Source organism: Phytophthora infestans, genomic scaffold (genome assembly GCF_000142945.1).
Source record: "Phytophthora infestans T30-4 supercont1.8 genomic scaffold, whole genome shotgun sequence".
In the NCBI taxonomy this organism is placed as follows: domain Eukaryota; phylum Oomycota; class Peronosporomycetes; order Peronosporales; family Peronosporaceae; genus Phytophthora; species Phytophthora infestans.
In genome coordinates, this window is record NW_003303751.1 from 3,382,799 (window position 1) to 3,405,196 (window position 22,398).

Genomic DNA, 22,398 nt, shown 5'->3' on the forward strand with positions numbered 1-22,398 from the left:
CTACTCGGCGAAGGAGCGGCCGGAATGGACTGAGCCGGAGCTGGATCAGGAGTCGACGGAAGCTGCCGATGCTTGTGGTGTCGGTGCGTCTTGTGATGCTTCTTGTGCTTCTTGGATCGCTTCGACCGATGACCGGTAGGACTCGACGAGGCACGACGTTTGCGATGCTGCTGCTTCCCCGAAGCCGGCGCAGAGGCAGAACTCGTCCCGTCACCAGAATCCTTCGATGAAGGCCGCGAGGAGTGGCGATCACTCGGCGGCAAGGACTCATCGTTCATCTCGTCGTCAGAACCGAAGATCGCCGCATGAAGACTTCTCGCTTGGACAGAACGACGAGCATCTGCGGTCGCTGAGTCGGAACCTGAAGGACTGCCAGCCGAGTTCTCTGATAAGGAAATGGGATCCAAGAGCGACCCAGCGGCAGGATTCGTCGAGCCGGTGGACGGTACAGAACCATCACCAGGCTCTAACACCTCGTCGTCAGACGCGTCGAGATCCTCAAGCAGCTGAGCAGTCACAGTGCGGGCGGTCGCAGCAGATCTCCGGATAGGGCGCCCAGATGGGGACGTCAACACGGCCGTAGTCACAGGGAGAGACGGTCTGAGGACACTCACGGCCGGAGTCACTAAGTCAGTCGGCGTGGTGGATACGCTTAGACCCCGAGAGGGCGACTGGGAGCGTCCAACCACCGTTAGCACGACGCTGAGTGGTGCGCTCGACTGGGGCAACCCAGCGGAGATGGGCGAAGTCGAGCCTGGGGCACACACGCTCGTAGCCGGGACAGGCAGTGAAACCACGACATCGGATGAAGATATCGGCGGTGGGCGAGTAGCCGCGACTGACGAAGTCACCGGAGGACCAGAAGACGAAGAACCCGCCGAAGTCGTCGAAGCAACTGCAGGAACGGTGTCGGCGGGCGGCTCAGGCAACTCAAACTCAAACTCAGCTTCGCTCGAAGCGTCATCGTCGTCTTCAGAGCGAGCCGAGACAGCGGGCTGAGTAGCAGAGCTCAGCTGAAGGTGACGAACCTTCTTCCGCCGAGTCCGACGACGGGACTTTCCAGAGCGAGGCCTTCCTCCATCGGATACAGTAGCTTGAGGTGAACTTGAGTGCAAAAGGGTACTGATAGCCTCGTGTCCATTCTCTCCGGGGAGTGGACAAGCGTACGGTTGAGGCGGATGCGGCGCCGGTGCACGATGACGAGGACCTGCAGCAGTGGGAGACTTGGGGTTGGCATTGCGCCGAAGCCGCTGAGTCGAGGTCAAGTCTGCCAAAGGCGTACGGTGAAGCTGAGCAAGAGTCGGCTCAGCCTGGGTTGTTACCGCCGCTGAGCTGACTGGAGCCGCAGCCGAGTCTGCCAATGAAGTCGCCGAAGACGCTTGACTAGCTGAGGGAACCACACTAGGACCAATAATGGAACTCGCCACTGGAGCATCTCGGCGAGTATGGACAATCAACTCCAACCGCCGAGTTTCACCAGCGGGGATGTTGAGAACCTCAGGAAAGCGAGACTCCAAGACACGACACAGCCGGGCGTTGAGGAGAAGGTCGGACGGATCAAGTCCAGGAACTTGCAAGCCACCGCCAGCAGCAGCAGCCATGTGAGGATCGTGCATCGGAATAATACCATTCCGACGGATGAGCCGCTTCTGTCGCAAGATCACAGCCCGCTGCTCAGCGATCACCGACTGAGCGTGCCGCAAGGGTTGAGTACCGGTGGAACTGTACAACCGCACCGACTCCTGCAGCTGTTCGAAGTACTTGGAAGGAATGCCCTGAAGAGTGATGAACGCCGCATCCCTCTCAGAAATGGATCGGAGAAGGACGTCGATCTCGGCGTCCCGATCCAAGACTTGCTGATAGTGGAGCTGGGCCTGACCCAACGCAGCGTCAACCTTGCTCTGCTCAGCTGCTATGGCCCGAGCAAGTTTTGCTTCACTCAGAGCTACAGCCTTTCGCAGCGACGCGAGGAGATTAGCCGATTCCGGGGCAGCAGCCTCCAATCGAGACACTTGCTGTTGAGCCGACGAGAGCTGAGTTGACAAGTCGACATTGCTGAGAGCAAGCGAGTCCAGTCGCCGAGTCAGTGCGCGGTTCTCCTCCTGAGCAGCTTGATTGTAAGCTTGGAGATCGCCGATGATCTTTGGATAATCAAGAGCGGCGTAGTTGCCTTTCAAGATATCCAACTGTTCCCCCGCGGAAGCAGCATGCAAAATCGCTCGCCGCTGCACGGGATCGGAGGGCTCCACGGAACGAGTAAATCCGTAAGCCATGAGCCTCGCCAAGAAGGTCAATTCTTCTCGGCGATCATGCCCTTGCTCGTTAATTCTGGTCATAAAGGAGTCAAGACTCACTGGAGCAGCCGAGCTTGGCTGATTGGTGGCGCCCGAAGTGGTGTCGTCCGGCAAGCTCGGTGGACCAGGAAGGCGCACGCGAGAGGACTCTGCCGACTCCGCGTCAGACTCATGGGAAGTTGTCAGGTCAACCAGCCCAGCTTCATGCCGGTCGCTGACCCCACGAGTACCGACGGGTCGAGGAATCGACTCAGCTGGCACGCCTTCACCTCGACGAGGAGTTGGAGAAGAAGGATGGTGCCACGGGTTGTGCTGGAACAACATGCGAAGAGTAAGGAGCTGCCAAGTGAGTGACAGCGGAAGCAACGAACGTACCAAAGAAGGTGGTGGGGAGCCGCGAGACGTCATCAGCCGAGTACGGACCAACGGTGGCAGAACAAAATGAAGGATTAAGACACTCACCAGCTCGGCTCGTATCATAACCGGGGCAGTTGTGGTGTAGAGATTTCCAGATTCGACCATACGCCGACCTACTTTAGGTCAAGAATCGGCTCGGTCTGATAGCCCAGAGCTTAGGAGCCAAGGATCACGGTAAGTACTCGGCGATCTGTCCGGATATGCTATCCGGACAGCCGCTGAGCATAACGGACGCCGGAACTCAGCTGAAGGGTCGGTAGAGATCCGAAACGACTACATTTCATTAGATATTTGTATGAGAAGCATATGATTAAATAGGGGGAGCCGAAAGGGCTCCCAGAAGATAACAGAGCAGAATTTTCCTAGTCCAAGACACGTGTACACTTTTCCGGTAAGTCCCTGCATAGGGCTGGATTATGCCTGCCGTCAATACTCGAGAGGCATAGCTTGTAGGGTATTGACTGGTAGCGCCAAGAGATTAGGTCGGTCCGGGTAGGACAAAGTCTCGCTACGCGCGAAAGAAAGTCCCGCATACTCAGCGGGCCGGTACGTCGGATAGCCCGGGTGCCGTAACACTTCTAGCTGAGCTGCCTCTGCGCTCGGTGACCTGTAAAAGCGCTCGCGCGCCGTCGTCCATTCTTTGGAGGAGGGCACAGGGTTGTGAACGAGCTCAGCCGAACCAAACTCGGCGGAGCCTCGGAAGTGATCTGACTTGGTTAGTCGGAACCGGGTGGAAGTGAGCCACTCGTCTGTCCCGGAAGGGTCGGACCGCGAGGGAACCACCCTCTGCGCAGGCCATACAAACCGCCGACCTAACTCGGCGATTCGTTGTGGTTTGTGTAAGGAATCCACATCTGACGATATTTGTGTGTTCTACTACACCACAACGTCGTCGTCTCATCCTTGGCCAAGCAAAAGAAGCGACGTTTCGGTCTCGACGACGTTCGAGCGTGGCTTGTACCCCCCTCTGCTGACGATGATCTGTCTGATAGTGAGGCCGATCAAAACGCGGAAGAGAAGCTTGACGGCGAGAAGCAGCACCACGTTCGCAAACTGCTGAACTGGAAGCGCGAAAATCGCAGAACGTACTACCTGGTGGAGTGGGAGCCAACGTGGGAGCCGCGCAAACATCTAAACCGCACCGTAGTCGCTGCCTTTGAAAAGGAGCGCCGCCTACTTGTTCGCAAGACCTTCATTGAAGACGAGGCTGTGAAGGACAACACGCTGAATAACACCGAGGCATAAGAAACGATAAGGGATAGGGAGCTAATACAGGGTGTATTACGTGTTTAGTCTCAATAGCTAGTTAGTATACAGTGGTAGTATTGAACACTAAGCTTAACCTCCAAATGGAACAGCAAAGTTCACCTCGTTACGATCCAAACATGAATTTAAGTGCAGCGCTAAACACAAAGCTTATCTCCATTCGGAACGGCAATGTTAACCTCAACGCAAGCTAGCACACCACGCATAAGGAGCAGAGGCGGCTGCATATCGCACATAGACACATATACAAACATGAAGAGAACCATGAGGTCCGGGTCATGAAATGACTTGAGCACTGCGAGGAAAAAATCGATAGTGAGCCTCTGGTGGAATTTGCGGCTGCACAAGCCACTCATTTGAATAAAACCCTGGCTGTGGGGTTTTATCTACGTAGCCAGTGATTTTATGGTGTAGTTACACATAGCGTTGTCGTAAAAAGGGCTCCGATTCTTGGGTGGGGCCCTCGTTAGTCAATTTGCCGTGGCGAGTGCACAAGCCTCCCGGCCTAAAACATGCATAAATAGAAAATATCTGTTTTCTCGGCCCACAGGCCGTTTTAGCGCCTGTGAGTCCGGCTGCATACTTGCCTACAAACGGCCTCAAACCGTCTTTTTGCTTACAACAGATCTCAATTTAGCTCCCCTACCCTAACACAGTGCTCACACAACTTTACGTAAATTAACATAAATGTAGACTGACTTTACCCCCGTCGGAGAAAATCGGAGGTCGGAGATTTTATGTTATGGGGGCGTGTGAAAAGCAGAATTGCTCGACGACCTGCGGACAACTTAACAGATCTTTCAGCTAAACTTACGACTGAGTTTGGACGCATCAAGTCAAAGTATTGGTGTAAGTACTACAAGCGTGTTCTACGATTTGAGCGCAAGTACATGGCAGCCCTGGAAGAGTGTGAGCTTGTCGACGAGGAGGAGCTTTGTGCTGTAGCTGATGAGGAAGATGGCGAGTAATCTCTCTTTAAATTTATACAAATCCTAGTTTTTAATTTTGAACTTTTTTATTCTTAACGCCTGTTTGCACAACTGTTTTTCACTTTCCACACTTAACCAATAGAATATCAGCATTATAGCAACTGTTTCCCCGTTTAAATGTCCTCGGAGACACCGTTTTGGGGAGCCTGTAGCGACAAAACTACTGCGAATTAGCATGTTTTAACACCAAATTCATACTCAAAATGGGCGGTTTTATCACATATCTAAATGTCATATCTGAAAATTGAGCCCACCATGGGGCTTTGATTACTAGCCCCTTTATTTTCTGCCGCTACAATAGCTTAACGATTTTGAAGTTACCAGTAACCCCTGGTCTTTAAGTCGATGTCATCTAAATGAAAGATGTTGATACACTTCCAGCTTTTTCAAAAGTGTCATTTTTACAAATTTGAAAATATTTAGTTTGAATTTCTTTGACTACTTTTAGTCTATCTGCTTTTAGTAATATTAAATTTTTGAGTTTCTATCTCGCACGCTAAAATAAAAAATTAAAAAAAATGCTAAGTACGGTAAAGAAAAATGTTTTTCTTAAGGTCTTAATTTGTTCTAAGAATTTTTTGTATCTCATCACAAATTAATAATTGGACAGTTCAAATACCGGTAAGAACCGTAAAAGCTTAGGCTGTGAGTTAATTTTTCTCTATTTCGACAAGGGAAAAAAATGGCAGCTGCGGTGGCTGCGAGCTTCTCGGAGCTCAACGCAGCAGTCAAGCGCGAGAATTACTCGCGTGCCGTGGACATCTGCAATAAGAGTGCGGCGAATCGAGAAATGTTAAGTAGGTAGGAGGGGGGATGCTGCGTTTCTGACATCCAACGGTGTGTTTGGCAGTCCGCTCCAAGTTTCCGGATGACATAGACGCCGTCAAAGTCAAGTGTGTGGCACTCATTCGTCTAGAGAAGGTTAGTGTGTTTCTAGTTTGTTGTTGGAGGCTGTCCGAGCTTCTAGGCTCACGTCGCTCTTGTTTTAGCTCGACAAGGCCTTGGAGCTGGCTGTGAAGTATGACTTCCTAAGTATGGAGAAGGCATATTGCCTTTACCGCCTCAAGCAGGACGACGACGCGCTGAAGCTGCTGGAGGGAGGAGACTTGGAGACGCAAAACACTCCACAACTGCATCTGGCGGCGCAGTTGGTGCGTTGATTGCTACATTACTATTATGTAGGAAGACTCAGGGGGTCTGACGCTGTTTTTATGCTGACTGTGCAGCACTTCCGTAAAGGAAATTACGACCAGAGTATCCGCATCTACGAGCTGCTGCTCTCGCGTGGTCAGGAGGTGTGTAGAGCATCAGGTCGTCGATGAGCTTCCCTCTGACAACTCTTTGGGTAATGGCTACGCTTTGCAGGGCGACGACCTTCTGGAGCTGCAAACTAATCTGCTTGCGGCGTATGCAAGTGCGGGGAAAAGTCAGGAGCTGAAGGATCGCGAGATTCCTGTGCGTATTTTCCCGAACGAGCATTGTTGCAGTCAGAATGCTGTCTAATACTGCTGGGTTTGCGTATGTTTCACTGCCACAGATCGATGATGGGTTCGAAGTGGCCTTTAACAAGTCGTTTGTGGCTATTCAGTCGGGTGATTGGGAGGCGGCGGAGGAGCTCTTGCTGACTGCTGAACGTGAGAACTGCGTTTAATCTTGGTAGAGGGGGGGGGCTGTGTTAACGTATAATACTTGACATCCTGATTCATGACAGGCTTGTGCCGCGATACGTTTGGGGCTGAGGGTGCCACGGAAGCCGAGATTGAAGAAGAAGTGGCTGTCATCAAGACGCAACTGGCATTTGTGAAGCAGATGCGCGGCGATCTGGACGGTGCTCTGTCGGACTACCGCGACGTGCTAAAGCTGAAGTATGTACTCCAGTTTTTCTGGACACTTCCAGCTGTAGAAAGTGACGTGTGACGGCTTTTGTTTGCCAACTGTTGCTGTGTTGCGGCTGTGCAGGCTACGCAACCGAGCTGTGGGTGCTGTGGCTTCGAACAATATCGTGACGATCCGCAAGGACCGCGACGTGCTAGACTCATTCAAGCGACTGAAGAACATTGACGCGTCCGTGCTGTCTGACAAGCTGAGCTCAGTCCAGCGAGAGGCCATCCTCACGAACCGCGCGCTACTGTTATGTCTGTTGAACAAGGTGCGCCCAGTTGTATAGCTGGAGTTTTATCAGAACCAATGATGTAAAACACTTACTTCTTCGCTCGGATCCACCAGACGGAAGATTGTCGCGACAGTTTGGAGACGTTGAAGAAGCAGTTCCCCTCGTCGAAGTCAATTGCTGACATTGTAGTATTGCTGGCAATCAAGAACCAGTCGGCGACTGGCGCGATCGAGCAGCTCCAGGTAGCAAACGCCATACCCGTCAGTGTGTTTCTGTTAGTGGTTGGACTGACTATACTTTATGGGGATCTCACGTGCTCTTAGGGCGACATGAGCGTTGGTGGTCGTCTTGGTCTCGCACACGTCTACTTAACTGAAGGGCAAGTAGTGAAGTCTGCCGAGTGCATTCGCTCGATCGAGCAGCTGGCGCACTCCCCCGGTACGGTGGCTACCCTTGTCGCCCTGTACGAGCAGGCAGGCGACTCAGCATCGGCACAAGCCGTGTTGGAGAGCGCACTGGCCCACCACAAGGCTGGCGACTACACGTCTGAGCAGGCTATGAAGATTCGTGAGGGTGACTGCTGGTACAAGATCCAGAAGAAGCAGTACCGCGAGGCTGCCGATGCGTACTTGGAGCTGCTTGAAGGCGAGACTGCGGGCACTTTGGACCGCGATCTTCGCCTTCGCTCTATGGCCTCACTGGTTGTCGCTCTGTAAGTTGTCTGCGAATATTGTGCTGTTTTCTTTAATTCGACGTGGCTCTAACTCCCATGTCATTTACGCAGGTCGTTCTGTGATGCTGAAGCTGCTGAAGCTCGGTGCGCCATGCTCCCCGCTGTTGAGGAGAGTGGTGTTGATCCGAGCGAGCTGGAGAAGCAAGTTCCGCGCTCGACCCGATTGGCTGCCAAGTTCGCAGACACTGGCGACAAGAAGAACGAGTACGTGCTGAACTCTGGCTACGTTTGTCTGGTGTAGACAGCTCATTATTGTTTCTTTTCTAACCTATGCAGACGCAAGCGCGCCGCGAAGAGTCCAGAGGCGATTGCCCGCAAGCGTGCCAAACGTAGGGAGGCACATCTGGCCAACCTTCGTGCTCGTCCGGACTACAATGCGTCCATTGGACTTGTAAACCCGGACCCGGAGCGCTGGATTCCGCGCAAGCAGCGCTCGCACGGCAAGCGTGGTCGTCGCGGCCGCAACCGCTTTGTCGGCGCTCAGGGAGCTGGTATGGGCACGGAGAAAGATGCTCTCAAGCTTGATGCAGCCGCTCGTGCTGCGCGCAAGGCGGAATCGGACAAGCCTGCAGCTGTCGTGGTGACTAGCAGCTCTGGCATTCGCAAGTCCAAAAAGAAGAAACGCAGATAAAGGGAGCGTTAGGGCCCTAGATGAAGTCGCTGGCCCAGTCACAGCGGCTTGCAGAGTAGACGAACTGAGCTACCTTTTGCCAATACAGAGACAAGCCTGTTCCTGTCCTGCAGCTTGTGGTCTGAATGGTCTAGTGTTAGTGCTGTTTTATCACCTTCCTACTCGTGTTGCTTTACTACGTCTATCCAGCGTCAGCGCTCCTCTGAGTTCCACCAGCACAATTGTTCTGCCGATTCCAAAAGAGAAGATGTTGCTGGTCTCCACGAGTCAGAAGTAGCCACACTGTCTAGACTGTGGTGAAGCTGGGTGCCTTCTCACGCAGATAGAAAAGTTTTGCACGACGTACGCGCTTCTTGCCTTTGTGGATAAACGCCTCCTGCAATTTCTTGACGCTCTGAAGCAGAGGTGAGTGCAGGAAAATCTTCTGCTCGTAGCCGTAGCCGCCAATGTGCTGAAATACACAAACCAGTCAGTCTCTCGTTATCAGCACTGTACGAGGTCGCTATAAGAACAGGCTTACGTTGCGAATGACGAAGGAACTGCCCGTGCCACGGTTTCGCCGCGCAAGCACGACGCCCTTGACGCGCTGTACGCGGCCGCCCGTACGGCTCAGCAGGTATTGCACCTCGACTGAGTCACCGGGCTTAAAGTTGTCAATGTCCTTTCCCTCCGAGGCCTTGGCCACGGCTTCCGCCTCCAACTGCTGCAGCAACGACGCGGCGCGTTTGGTTGGGATCTTGAGCTTGGTGCGCTTGGGCTTCTCAGCTGCAGGCGTCGCGGCAGTGGCTGTCTCTGTGGAAAAGAAAGAGAGCTGTGCGCTGATAAGCGGTGCACGGCGCGATCCGGCGGCGCTGGCGACGCGCGCGAAGCTCTTCGTAGCGGCGGCCAGCATAATCCGGAATCCAAGTTGCGTTCTGCGGTCTGCGGAGCTCGATGGCCACAATGGGTTGTGTTGTATACATAATCATTTGACAAAATTCAAAAACAATTTAGAACAGCTTTAAACTTTTAAGTGTAAAAGCTTTTTCTACTGTTTTAAATTTTGTAAAAGCCAATCTAAAGTTTTTTTCTAGGACAGCTTGACAGCCTAACCAATTTTATTACATCTGTTTAAATTGCATAAAGTCTTATCTTAAAAAAAGCAAGTAGATGTACTTGGTGAATACTCTGGACTAAGCTTAACACGCAGTATCTCGCGAAACTGCAGCTACGTGTGTGTTCTTTTTTTTGCAATTTAGTACTCGGCATTTTAATTCATGTTGTCAGCTCAGAATTTTTCTTATACTTCGAAGTATCGACTTACACCGCTCTGTCCAAATCGTCGCTGTTGTCACTGTCGCTGCTGATGAGCGCACGCTTCAGTTCATCTGTTGCTGGGCTCTTTTCGCCGGGGTAAATAGGCTTACGATTGTTCCAGGACTCCATCAATTCCTCCAGGAAGCGGTAAACGAACAGCCCCATCATGATGAACAGCAAACCTGCGATGTCCTTTGCGTGCAGCGGCTGGTGCTCCGGCATGAACGGAAACGTGAACGCGACGTTGCCGAGTGGAACCATAATGGTCATGGCCTGTTGAATACACGTAAGAAAAAGTTTGAGTTTTGACTATACCAACAAAAACAAGCAGCCACTTACTAGCCAGAGGATGTTGGCGCTGCCAAACTTGAGGATCAGGATAATCAACAGATTATAGGCCACGTTAAACAGCAGATAGGCCGTCACGTAGACGGTCGCCTTCTCGCAGTCATCTTTGTGCGCACCCTCAGTGATGGTATTCTGTCCCAAGTAGCACATCAGACCGTCGTGCAGGTTTTCCGGAAGTTCGCGAGGGGTGACTGGGTGATCTCCGACCATCGCAGCGGGAAATGTCAGCGGAATTGAGAACAAGAACTGGAACACAGCAATCCAGCCATTCAGGAAAACCGCATCTAACTCCGCCTCCCCAAGCGCCTTCTCTTTGTAAACGCTGGACAAGCACATGGGGACGCAGCTGAAGATCATGACAACAGACCATAGCACCATGAGGTGTGGATCTGTGCCCGTGCTGCCACTCGAGCCACCATAACCCAACACGATCAACAGACCCAGGGTCACAACCACTGCACCTACATATTGATACTTTGAATACTTGGCCTTGAGCAGCAGACTGGAAATAAGCATCGAGATAGGAATCGCAGCTTGTCCAAGCAAAATTATGAGTGATCCGCCTAGGTAGGTGGCTGCAAAAACTTGCAGGATGCCGGCGACCGAGTCAAGTCCTCCCATGACAGCGAACTTGCGTTTTGGGATGCTGCGCTGGTCCCACGTGATGGCACTACCGTACTTGATCATTGGCAGGATGTATGCGAAACTGATGGGGATCTTTATACAACGTCAAAAAAATAAGCGTCTTATCTAACTCAACGCAATACCAGTAGACGCAGCACGTACGTAGATGAATGTGGTGAGCAGGTTGAGGAACGTTGGATAGTTGTGCATCGGGATGGTCTGCAGTCTGTCAGCAAAAGAGAGTCATAAAGGGCTAGAGTAGCTAGGTCAAGCAATAAAATCTCACTTCTGGAAGACTTGTCATAAAAATGAGGAGAGCATTACGTCAGTGTGAGCAGTATAAGCAGCATCTTTTTACATAGATTAGATTAATCCACGAACTCTTGTTGCCGAGGCCCACGAAAACCATCGCCACAAAGCTCACGAGGAGCTTTACATCACGCTCTCCTTCCTCCCTCGTCGTCATTTTTTTTCCTTCTTCGAGTGAAATGAATCTTCAAGAATACCTGGTACAGTGTACCCATCTCAAAATACAAGTGACTACAGTACTTGTACTGCACACCGGAGACCATGGGCGTGGCTGTTGTGGGCGTCGTGTTCCTGACGTCGCTAGTGGTCACGGGTTGGACAGGTGTGGCCTGGATATTGACCCCATGTTTCTTGCTGGCGGCTCTCCCACTGCCGGCGTTTCTACAGACCAAACGCTTCTATCGCCGCGTCACTCGCTTCATGTTCGTCGGAATACTTGCCAAGAAGCAAGAAAAGCTGGTTACTGAATTGAATGGTGCTGATGCATTTATTGGAGCAGACAATGGGCGTGGATGGGCCAAGTGGTGCTGCTTCTTGGTACGCAGGGGAATAGTTACCGGTGCTTGAAGCTGCTACTGCTAGACGCTCACAATGTATTCTGCAGAGAAATTGTTTGGAATCCAGGTTCGAGTGCTCGGCGATGCGGAGACGAAAGCTCGTGAGAGCGAATTATCGAAGGATCGAGCGCTATGGCTGTCAAACCACCGCACTCGTATCGACTGGATGCTGCTGTGGAGCGTCGCGTGGCGGACGCGGACGCTGCATCAGTTGCGGATCGTCTTGAAGGCCCCATTACGGAAAATGCCCATCTTCGGGTGGGCCATGCAGCACTTCATCTTCATCTTTCTGGTATTAGTGCCACGAGAGGAGATTGCTGAGCTCCACTAACAATTGTTCTTACACACGCAGCAACGCCGTTGGGCTGATGACCAAGTGAATTTGCGCAAGTTGTTGCCATTCCTCACGTCGACAGAACCGGAGGCTTCCTATCTCCTTTTCCCCGAAGGCACCGATCTGAGCGAGAGTAACCTCGAAAAGAGTGCTGTATTTGCAGAGAAGAAAAGCCTTTCACCTCGTCAGTACTCGCTGTACCCACGCACGACGGGTTGGACATTTATGTTCCCACTGCTGCGCTCACAACTTACCGCTGTGTACGATGTCACCATGTTCTACGTGGACTATGCCGCTAACGAACGTCCATCGGAGTCGTCACTGCTTACCGGTCGTATGCCGCGAATGATCCATTTCTACATCGAGCGAGTGGACATCTCGGTTTTGCGTGACAAAAGTGAGACTGACTTAGCGGCCTGGTTGGAAAAGCGCTTCGAACGTAAGGAGTCTTTGCTCAAGGCCTTTTACGAGGACAACGGCAAGCTTCCTCATGGAGCCGAACCTCTCTTTCAAGAGAATCAAGGTACTGCGATGGTGATGCTGGTGGCGTTTTGGCTCATATCCATTGGTGCTGCCACACTCCTTGGATTGATTGGCAACTTCATCTCGGTCATTGCTGCGCTGGCGGTTGTAGTTGGATACGCCACCAACACGGCATATGGGCCTGGCGTGGACGGGTTTCTCATAAACAACTCGTAGATAGAATCTTTAGCGATTTTACTTTTATACAGATTGGTATGTACGCTTGCTTACAATGAGTGAAAACAAATTGGAGAATAAAACTAGCAAGCACTACCTTCGAACACGAGTTGGTGACGGCGGCAAGGCCGTAGAAGTATTCACGAGAGAAGAGGCAGCCGAGCGACCACCTGCACTGAGCGTGATCCACGAATGGCCAAGAGCTTGGGCTGCTGTTATTCGCTTCCTCGGATCCTTCTCTAGTAGCCGAATCAAAAGCTGTTTTACCTCTGGAGATGCCTTTGGTCTACTGGGAAACTCCAACTCCTGGTGCGTACAAGCACTGGGTGGGTAGAAGGGTCCGTATCCGAACACCATCTCGAAAAGCATAATGCCAGCGCTGAACATGTCAATAGGAGGCCCGTACGATGCCTTACCATCAAGTAATTCAGGCGCAATGTAGCCAACTGTACCGAAGATGCCAGCAAATGGCAGCGAAGTATCGTGACCACCGAACGCTCGCGAGGCTCCAAAGTCGCACAATTTAATCGTAGCGCCATCATCGTCCAACAGAACGTTGTGGGGCTTGATGTCATGGTGAACGATGTTATTGCCGTGTAGATACTCAAGAGCAAGCAACAGCTGCCGAAAAAACTCTCGACACTTGTTCTCTTCGATGCCTGACTGCTTTTCTTCGGGTGAGATCAAAATGTACTTTGGCACGATTTTCACCGCAACCTCCTCGAGAGAAGACTTGTCTTGTCCAGAGCAAACCTTACCGTAGGCTCCCGCAGCGAACGACTCGCGGATGAGGTAACGTCCATGCATCGCCTTCTCACGAGGAGTGAGCAACGCCGAGCTTTCTGATGCCGTGCGCATGCGTGGGCTTGACACACTTTTTCGTGAGGATCCAGACCGCATTATTCCCGGTGGTGCACGTATGCTACCTTCACTTTTCGGAGGCGGCTTTGAGCCGCCATCTTTACCATTACCGGTAGAATGAGCTGTGAACGAGCTGAACGAGCTGTATTCGCTACCGGCACTACTTTTACTCGTGGCAGCATCGTCGTCCTCCATCAAGTCGCTTATGTTGATGCGCATGCTTTGGCTCTTTTTCGGATAGGCCGCCGCCATCGACACTGAGCGACGGCGACGCGTAGCTGCCAGTCTCGCCTCTTCAAAGCTCAGTGCACGTAGGTAGCGGTGGTCGCCAGCATTCCGCTGTTGGAACCAGGACGGGTCGACGCCGCAACGAACTCGATTGCAGACGACAATGTCCTCCTCCAACACACTAAATTTGCGTAGGAACAGTAGTTTCTTGCCGTTGTGGCGCTTGGTGTGCTGGTTTTCGGCATCCACGGCAGCAGCGCCCATCTGGGACGTCGGGTGCTCGGGTTTGCTGTGCGAGCGCTGTAGAGTGGAGCCGCTACCAAGACGCACCATAGCTACGTCGTGCGCCGAGAGATCCAGCGGTGACTTAGCGGGTGGTGCCGTGTGCAGCATGCGGACTGAGTCGTGGCTCATGATTGGGAAGTGACCAAGCGAGTCGATAAAAAAAAGCAAAAGCCTCGTGGCCTCGACTTCTATTCTGAGAATGGCTGAGTTTGTCGAGCGCAACGCTTCGGTAGGAGATTTGGAGTTTGTAAGAGGATCCGTCGCGTATCAACACGCCAAGTTGAAGGACGGGCAAAAGCTGTGCCGGACCTGCTTTCATCGAACGTCGTATTGCTGTCCTGGAGGCGCATGACATCGTGTTCTTGGACCACAAAGTGACTCGACACGCGATCATAAAACTTCACGTACATCAGTAGAATCGTCTACCTCTATTATTACTGCTACTGCAGCTAGGCACTACTCCATGCTCATCGATGGGTAGGAGTTCGTACGCTGCTTCATCGACATCGTCGTCAAACAGAAGTCCGGGCACGTCTAAAGCGGTGGAAAACTGGAAGCGCGGAAGCACGTAGAACACATAGAGCACGCCCCAGTTCGGTACGAGGTACGATCCAATGGAGATCGTCAAGCGCGTCGACTGCTCAAAGAGCCCACCGTTTTCGTCAAAGAACATGCTGTCGCACTCTCTTTGCTTGCCTGTAAGTGTCAGCATTAGCGCATTTCAGTTTCCCCACCACGGAACAGACCAACAGAACTTACCACCAACGCTAAAGGAAAGATACGCGTCTACTACGAGCTGCAAGCTTGTGCTCACGAGGTTACACTGTTAGCATAAATGCGTAAGCATCAAAAGTCGGTTGGGATCTTGGCAGGTGCACGTACGATCAGGAGAATCCACAGCTGATGATTCGACTGCTCCAACTCGGTTAACGCAGCGCAATCCTGAAACTTTTTGAGCTGGAGTGGGTATCATGTGAGAAAACCTTAAAAGAAAACAAATACACACACACAGCTCAGCGTTGACCGTACCTGTTTTCGTGCGGTGGAGTTGATCTCCTCTAGAACGACTCGACCTGGAATAGCAAAGCCAGCTACCCACAGCAACTCGCTGTCAGTATTTGGCAGATCATGATTGCTTTTAAAATCAAACAAACCCGTGAGGACGACCGCTGTTGCCGACATGGCCATCCACGTAACATGGTGACAATCGATCTCGTCGTAGGCTCCGACAACAAGCAAAGCATCCGCCGTCATGGCGATCGTGGCAAGTCCTACAATCGGGATCAGCATGCTGTAAAACTGTCGAATGGCAACAGCAACAGTTTATGATCAACATCCTCGACATCTTTTGAGAGCACCCTCTCAGTCTTACCAGTTTCGTTCTGCTAACAAGTTCCCCGGCGGATTTCCCATACAGCACGCAGGAGATGACTATTTGCACACATCGAAAGTACTTGGCTAGCACGAGGATTTTGGGGCTATTGGTGATGAAGCACTCGTAGACCAGCAGCGCCATCTGGATCCCCGCCAGTGCCAACATACTGAGGTTGGTGACATACCATTGCGAGCTCAGGAAAATAGGTAAGATTCGCTGGAAGGCGTAGGCAGTCGCGGCTAGCGTTCCGAGACAGAAGGTGCCGAACGTCAGGCTCCGTGCGCAAACTAGCAACGCATGCTCCGTGTTGAAGACCTCGTAGCAGTCCGGCAGCATGTGCGAGGTAGAAGAGGCGTCCCGAAATAATGACATCGTATCTTTTGCTGTATTATTTTATGAGGGTTTTCATGTAGCCATTTCTACACTCGATCGTTGAAGTAGGCATGTCAGTTTCAAGTTGCGCCAGTGCGGTGGGCGCGGTTACAGCTGAATTCTCTTCGAGCCTCCGCAGCAACATGTTTTCACCCGGATCGAAGGACTACGATGTGCGCACTCCCGCGTTCGTGCACGATATCGCCGAAGAGGGTTCAGACATGACGCGCGAGATCTACAGCGCTGCATTGAAGGACTCTCATGACGGAATGGTTCGCACCAAGTCATTGCCGGACGTGAGTGAGGTGCTCTACAAAGACGTCGGTTCGTGATGAGGCCAGATCGCTAGAATTGGATGAGGGTCTGATGCCCTGTGTGTGTTCTGCTATGACAGGAAAGGCGTCGGACATTGCCCAGCCAGGAGGTTTCAGGCGCGACCACGTCATTGCTAATTTGCCTGCTGGGGATAATTCTCCACCGATCCACGTGCAAAACGCGTTCCTGGCATCCATCAAGCCGAACAATTTGCTTCAATCTACCTATTGCGGCTTCGTTAACGAAACGCTGCATCTCGGCGACGAGTACAGCCAAAATGTGCGCACATTTCATGCAATGATGTCACATTCTCAGTTTCTAAACGTGATCGGTGTATGCAATCTTGAGCAAGCAGGAAGAGCTGATCCCGTTATTCAGCAGCCTCGACACATTCCATACGGAGACGGACGCGACCCCGACAAGAGGAGCGTCAGTCAAGCAGACAATTTTTACGATTTTCAAGTCTTTTATCGGGAGTGGAATTCTGTTCCTGCCGAAAGGATTCCAGAACGGAGGCATGTTGTTTTCGATCGTGGGACTCTGTGTGTCTGCAGCACTCTCAACATTCTGCATGTTGCGCCTGGTCGAGTGCTCGACTGTGCTTCTCCATACCCACAACCACCTCAATGTCTCGTACGGTATCGTGGGAGAGCAAGCTTTTGGCACCTTCGGCCGACGTGCAGTGAACGTGTCGTTAGTGCTCTCGCAGATCGGATTCTGCTGCTCGTACCTTATATTCGTTGAGAAAAACATTGGCGAGGTTGTACTGCACGCGTTCAACCTCCAGAGCTCAAGCACGACGTCATCGTGGACGCTAATTCTGCTTCAGATTCCACTGTACACCCCACTAGTGTGGGTGCGTCGTCTGGAGTACTTTGCTTTCACGAGCTTATTTGCAGACGTGCTCATTGTATTCGGTCTTGTGTACATTCTCACTTACACCGCCAAGACACTTGAGAGCGCAACTCCTGGTGAATCGTCATGGCAGTACTTTAACTCCGAAAACTGGGCGATGTTTCTTGGCGTTGCTGTCTACTGCTTTGAGGGTATCGGGCTGGTGCTGCCTACATACGATGCCATGGACGATCAAATCAAATACAAGTTTCCGGCCATCTTGTCGTGGTGTGTAGTGTGTATCCTGGTCATTTGCATTCTGTTTGCTGGCACGGTATATGCGGCTTTTGGGCAGAACACGCAATCAGTGGTGACGTTGAATCTCCCCAGTTCGAGTGAGAGTACGGGAACAATGGCTGTGCAGCTGACATATTCCCTGGCACTGGTACTCTCGTACCCTTTGATGCTATATCCAGTGATCAACATCCTCGAGAACAAGTTGTTTCCGTACCAGCGTGTCAAGGGATTCTGGCGGTGGCAAAAGAATGGCTTCCGCTTCGCGCTTGTCTGTTTAACTGCTGTCATTGGGTATTTTGGCAAAAACGAGGTACCGTATTTTAGAGTTGGGCTTGTTATATCGTCGATATATTAATGTGTTGTTTGTTACAGCTGGACAATTTTGTCTCCATCATCGGCGGATTCTGCTCTGTGCCGCTCGCGTTCATATATCCGTGCATTTTTCACTCAAGGTAAGCTATGAGATCCCGATACCAGAATACTGTGAGGAAACCTCTAACATTGTTGGTTTCAGTCTTGTTGGACGCGGGCATATTTTGAACGGTATCGTGGTCGTAATTGGCTTGTCCACAATGGTCTTCGCCACGAACCAAGCAGTTTCAACGTGGAATTGGTAGATAAGCTTACGCAGCGTATCATACGCTGCGAACTTGAAGTACCGATACCCCAATTTGCTCTGGCAGAAGCAATCGTTTACGAAATCTACAAAAAAACTATAATGTCCAGTTATTTTTTGCAAAAATTCATCTGCAGTTCATACTCATTCGTCTTCGAGGGCCGGCTGCTCAGGCATACCCTGAAGAGTTCGATGAGCAGCCGAAGCGAACGCTTCATCCATCATATGTTTAGCACGGCTGATACTGGGGTATTCTTGGCCTTCAATTTCTCCACATTTTATGGGCTGCAGCTGGCTGTTATATTGAGAATTATTTGCCGTTTTTCAATCGCATACAAATTTCCTGTATTTTTCAAACTGCCCAGAAGTCGCCGTATAGCGTACCTAAGTGGGTTTTCACTCAAGCAAGTCAATAACGGATATGCGCTACTGCGTGCGCGTTCAAACAAAAAAACGCGCGCAACAATGCAACCAATCGTGGTCACACGATGCATTCAAGTGATGGTTTCGAGTAATTTCGAAAATATTTAAAACGATTATGCTTGTGCAGTATTATAATAGTTGCGAAATTGCTCGACATAGATAAACAACCCTTGCTCGAAATAGATTGCCGCTATTCAGAATGCTAATCACGTGGTATTCTGCTCTGGCACATCTCTCTCAGGGGCTTCAAGGCTTTCTCAATAAGAGTGCACCCGTGCCCAGCCTGCTGCCTCCCTCTGAGAGGCGTGGTGGTTGACGTAGATGCGCGCCAGCATATCGACATTCTCTGCCGTCACTTGTTGAGCTTCTTGGAATGGATGGATCAATGATAGTTCATGTGCGCTCGCTTGCCGCCAAAGACGTCAGTATGGCAAATACGAGCTGGGAATCTCCCACAGCAACGGATACTTGCTTTGGTTTGAATACCACCAGTCTTGAGGATTCGCTCCCCCATATATCGCTCTCTTCGCAGCTGACCACCACCGCTAATCCGTAGCTGAGCAATTCAATGCTTGGCTGAACCGATTTCTCGCTACTCGTAGGCGCGTAATTATCTCAGTCCTTGCAGCAAATGCACATCCTTGCTCGATAGTATCACCTTCGTTGGATCTGACAAAACAATTCAGGTCAGTGTGGGGTCTAGGAGAAATGCCAACCCTGTAGCGTCAGTGTGCACAAAACCGATATTTCAACGCATGCGCTGATTGACGCTTGGAGGTTTGAATGTTCGGTCTCAATGCCTGGGTTAGCAACTCCTGAAAATCGAGAATACACGCGTGAGATTGAACAGTTGTCCGAATCGATTTCATGGGTTTCATCACGGGGTCAAATGACCCCACAATTTGCTCCAGCTTTTTCCAAAATCCCCTATTTTTGATAGTTTTCTCACTTAACGGTATTTTTGCTTTTGATGTTGGTCTCGCTGCAGAATTTTGAAATTAATTTGAAGCTGCGGCTCCAAAACAAATATTTAGCAACATCTTGTTCTCGAGCACCCGGGATAGACATGCATGGAGAGAATACCAACGTGTACTGACGGGGACAGTCAACTCTCTGCGATGTCCGTTGATAGCCTCGCTCAGCGTTGCTTGATGCTGGCTAAGCACGACGTGGTGGTCTCGGACATGCGTGGTGATAGCAAGTGCTTTGTTGTGAGCAGCTTCGAAGAAGTACAGCATTGAGCAAGTCTTCAACAATAAATTTAACAGGTGAGCAGAGCAACCCCCTGCAAATTAGTCGAGATCTCCCCCGTATTTCCCTCGCAGCCTCCAAAAAAAAGCAGCATTGCCAATCAGCATTCGAGTTTCTACGGCCCCTGTTTCCGCTCAGCTTCATCAATAGCTCTACTCAGATGCTCTGCCAAATACTTTGCCGTTTTTGATTCCGTGTCAAGTGTTAATGATAAACAGAACAGGGGCAACATTCCCGGAGTCACGACCACAAAGTTGATTATGGTTGAATAATCGTAAGTAGTCCAGAAATTTGCTACAATAGAGACAAATATTGGTGTGGCTGTTGGAGACGTGGATATAGCGGCAAAAGACTAGACGCGCGCTTAACGACCGAGCAAAGTCTGTAGAAGCAGCAAAAGAGCTGTTACTGCTAGCACTGGGCTCACGCGCGCAAAAGATAGCACTTGTTGGTCTCGATCCAACGACCTTTGGGTTATGAGCCCAACACGCTTCCTCTGCGCCAAAGTGCTAGCTCAAACGCAACATCTCCCACCGACACACGCAAACGCCCAGAATCAAACCATACGCAAACAGCCGCAATCGCACGCACGCACTCACCCCAATCAGACAACCAAAACAACCCTCTCAAGCCTTCGATAGACCCTTCGAACGTTGATGCCGACGGTGCACCTCGACAACGTCGCTGTCGTCTTCCAGCGCTTGTCGATGTTTTGGCAACGAAATCACCGCTCACACAACCCAACCGAACGTCCCAAAAGCCGTTCGAGCGTTCCAAAATGAAAACTACACCACCTTGAGCCGCTCGTCGCATCCGTTGCTTGATCTCGATGATCACTAAATAAAGACTTGTTTTTGGCGCTTGTGAATTGGTGTGGCTGTCGGAGACGGGGATATAGCGGCAAAAGACTAGACGCGCGCTTAACGACCGAGCAAAGTTTGTAGAAGCAGCAAAAGAGCTGTTACTGCAAGCACTGGGCTCACGCGCACAAAAGATAGCACTTGTTGGTCTCGATCCAACGACTTTTGGGTTATGAGCCCAACACGCTTCCTCTGCGCCAAAGTGCTAGCTCAAACGCAACATCTCCCACCGACACACTCAAACGCCCAGAATTAAACCATACGCAAACAGCCGCAATCGCACGTCAGCACCTCAGCCCAATCAGCAATTCCACATCCAAATCCACCCTCCTCAAGGCTTCGATAGACTCCTCGAACGTTGATGCCGACGGTGCACCTCGATAACGTCGCTGTCGTCTTCCAGCGCTTGTCGATGTTTTGGCAACGAAATCACCGCTCACACAACCCAGCCGAACGTCCCAAAAGCCGTTCGAGCGTCCAAAAATGAAAACTACATCACCTTGAGCCGCTCGTCGCATCCGTTGCTTGATCTCGATGATCGCTAAATAAAGACTTGTTTTTGGCGCTTGTGAATTGGTGTGGCTGTTGGAGACGTGGATATAGCGGCAAAAGACTAGACGCGCGCTTAACGACCGAGCAAAGTCTGTAGAAGCAGCAATAGAGCTGTTACTGCTAGCACTGGGCTCACGCGCACAAAAGATAGCACTTGTTGGTCTCGATCCAACGACCTTTGGGTTATGAGCCCAACACGCTTCCTCTGCGCCAAAGTGCTAGCTCAAACGCAACATCTCCCACCGACACACTCAAACGCCCAGAATTAAACCAAACGCAAACAGCCGCAATCGCACGCACGCACTCACCCCAATCAGACAATCCACATCCAAAACCACCTTCTCAAGCCTTCGATAGACTCCCCGAACGTTGATGCCGACGGTGCACCTCGATAACGTCGCTGTCGTCTTCCAGTGCTTGTCGATGTTTTGGCAACGAAATCACCGCTCACACAACCCAACCGAACGTCCCAAAAGCCGTTCGAGCGTTCCAAAATGAAAACTACATCACCTCGAACCGCTCGTCGCATCCGTTGCTTGATCTCGATGATCACTAAATAAAGACTTGTTTTTGGCGCTTGTGAATTGGTGTGGCTGTTGGAGACGGGGATATAGCGGCAAAAGACTAGACTCGCGCTTTACGACCGAGCAAAGTCTGTAGAAGCAGCAAAAGAGCTGTTACTGCTAGCACTGGGCTCACGCGCGCAAAAGATAGCACTTGTTGGTCTCGATCCAACGACCTTTGGGTTATGAGCCCAACACGCTTCCTCTGCGCCAAAGTGCTAGCTCAAACGCAACATCTCCCACCGACACACTCAAACGCCCAGAATTAAACCAAACGCAAACAGCCGCAATCGCACGCACGCACTCACCCCAATCAGACAACCAAAACAACCCCCTCAAGCCTTCGATAGACCCTTCGAACGTTGATGCCGACGGTGCACCTCGATAACGTCGCTGTCGTCTTCCAGCGCTTCTCGATGTTTTGGCAACGAAATCACCGCTCACACAACACAACCGAACGTCCCAAAAGCCGTTCGAGCGTTCCAAAATGAAAACTACATCACCTCGAACCGCTCGTCGCATCCGTTGCTTGATCTCGATGATCACTAAATAAAGACTTGTTTTTGGCGCTTGTGAATTGTTGTGGCTGTTGGAGACGGGGATATAGCGGCAAAAGACTAGACGCGCGCTTTACGACGGAGCAAAGTCTGTAGAAGCAGCAAAAGAGCTGTTACTGCAAGCACTGGGCTCACGCGCGCAAAAGATAGCACTTGTTGGTCTCGATATAACGACCTTTGGGTTATGAGCCCAACACGCTTCCTCTGCGCCAAAGTGCTAGCTCAAACGCAGCATCTCCCACCGACACACGCAAACGCCCAGAATTAAACCAAACGCAAACAGCCGCAATCGCACGCACGCACTCACCCCAATCAGACAATCCACATCCAAACAACCCTCTCAAGCCTTCGATAGACTCCCCGAACGTGATGCCGACGGTGCACCTCGACACGTCGCTG

The 22,398-nt window shown here is 51.3% G+C and overlaps 7 protein-coding genes across 7 annotated transcripts; 3 read left to right on the forward strand and 4 right to left on the reverse strand.

The window, feature by feature from the left end:
• Positions 1-5,648: 5,648 nt before the first annotated feature.
• On the forward strand, positions 5,649-8,443 carry PITG_06635 (signal recognition particle, putative; the record flags this gene model as incomplete). Its single annotated transcript, XM_002998669.1, has 12 exons — positions 5,649-5,739; positions 5,817-5,887; positions 5,956-6,117; positions 6,193-6,261; positions 6,332-6,421; positions 6,504-6,600; positions 6,678-6,831; positions 6,926-7,115; positions 7,193-7,321; positions 7,403-7,791; positions 7,864-8,016; positions 8,089-8,443. 12 exons carry the CDS (start codon positions 5,649-5,651, stop codon positions 8,441-8,443), a joined length of 1,950 nt encoding a protein of 649 aa, XP_002998715.1.
• Positions 8,444-8,729: 286 nt separating this feature from the next.
• PITG_06636 (uncharacterized protein) lies at positions 8,730-9,335 on the reverse strand (the record flags this gene model as incomplete). The annotated part of the gene is made up of 2 exons (XM_002998670.1): positions 8,730-8,894; positions 8,964-9,335. 2 exons carry the CDS (start codon positions 9,333-9,335, stop codon positions 8,730-8,732), a joined length of 537 nt encoding a protein of 178 aa, XP_002998716.1.
• A 407-nt stretch (positions 9,336-9,742) lies between these two features.
• Positions 9,743-10,921, reverse strand: PITG_06637 (Drug/Metabolite Transporter (DMT) Superfamily; the record flags this gene model as incomplete). Its single annotated transcript, XM_002998671.1, has 3 exons — positions 9,743-10,012; positions 10,079-10,804; positions 10,874-10,921. The coding sequence occupies 3 exons, from the start codon at positions 10,919-10,921 to the stop codon at positions 9,743-9,745; spliced, it is 1,044 nt and encodes a 347-aa protein (XP_002998717.1).
• A 360-nt stretch (positions 10,922-11,281) lies between these two features.
• On the forward strand, positions 11,282-12,610 carry PITG_06638 (lysocardiolipin acyltransferase, putative; the record flags this gene model as incomplete). The annotated part of the gene is made up of 4 exons (XM_002998672.1): positions 11,282-11,442; positions 11,520-11,544; positions 11,627-11,869; positions 11,930-12,610. 4 exons carry the CDS (start codon positions 11,282-11,284, stop codon positions 12,608-12,610), a joined length of 1,110 nt encoding a protein of 369 aa, XP_002998718.1.
• Positions 12,611-12,750: 140 nt separating this feature from the next.
• PITG_06639 (protein kinase) lies at positions 12,751-14,113 on the reverse strand (the record flags this gene model as incomplete). The annotated part of the gene is made up of 2 exons (XM_002998673.1): positions 12,751-13,532; positions 13,611-14,113. One exon carries the CDS (start codon positions 13,183-13,185, stop codon positions 12,874-12,876), a length of 312 nt encoding a protein of 103 aa, XP_002998719.1.
• Positions 14,114-14,393: 280 nt separating this feature from the next.
• Positions 14,394-15,695, reverse strand: PITG_06640 (uncharacterized protein; the record flags this gene model as incomplete). Its single annotated transcript, XM_002998674.1, has 6 exons — positions 14,394-14,680; positions 14,744-14,807; positions 14,867-14,941; positions 15,014-15,075; positions 15,139-15,283; positions 15,357-15,695. 6 exons carry the CDS (start codon positions 15,693-15,695, stop codon positions 14,394-14,396), a joined length of 972 nt encoding a protein of 323 aa, XP_002998720.1.
• A 179-nt stretch (positions 15,696-15,874) lies between these two features.
• On the forward strand, positions 15,875-17,633 carry PITG_06641 (Amino Acid/Auxin Permease (AAAP) Family; the record flags this gene model as incomplete). The annotated part of the gene is made up of 4 exons (XM_002998675.1): positions 15,875-16,055; positions 16,126-16,325; positions 16,402-17,460; positions 17,550-17,633. The coding sequence occupies 4 exons, from the start codon at positions 15,875-15,877 to the stop codon at positions 17,631-17,633; spliced, it is 1,524 nt and encodes a 507-aa protein (XP_002998721.1).
• Between the last annotated feature and the right edge of the window lie 4,765 nt (positions 17,634-22,398).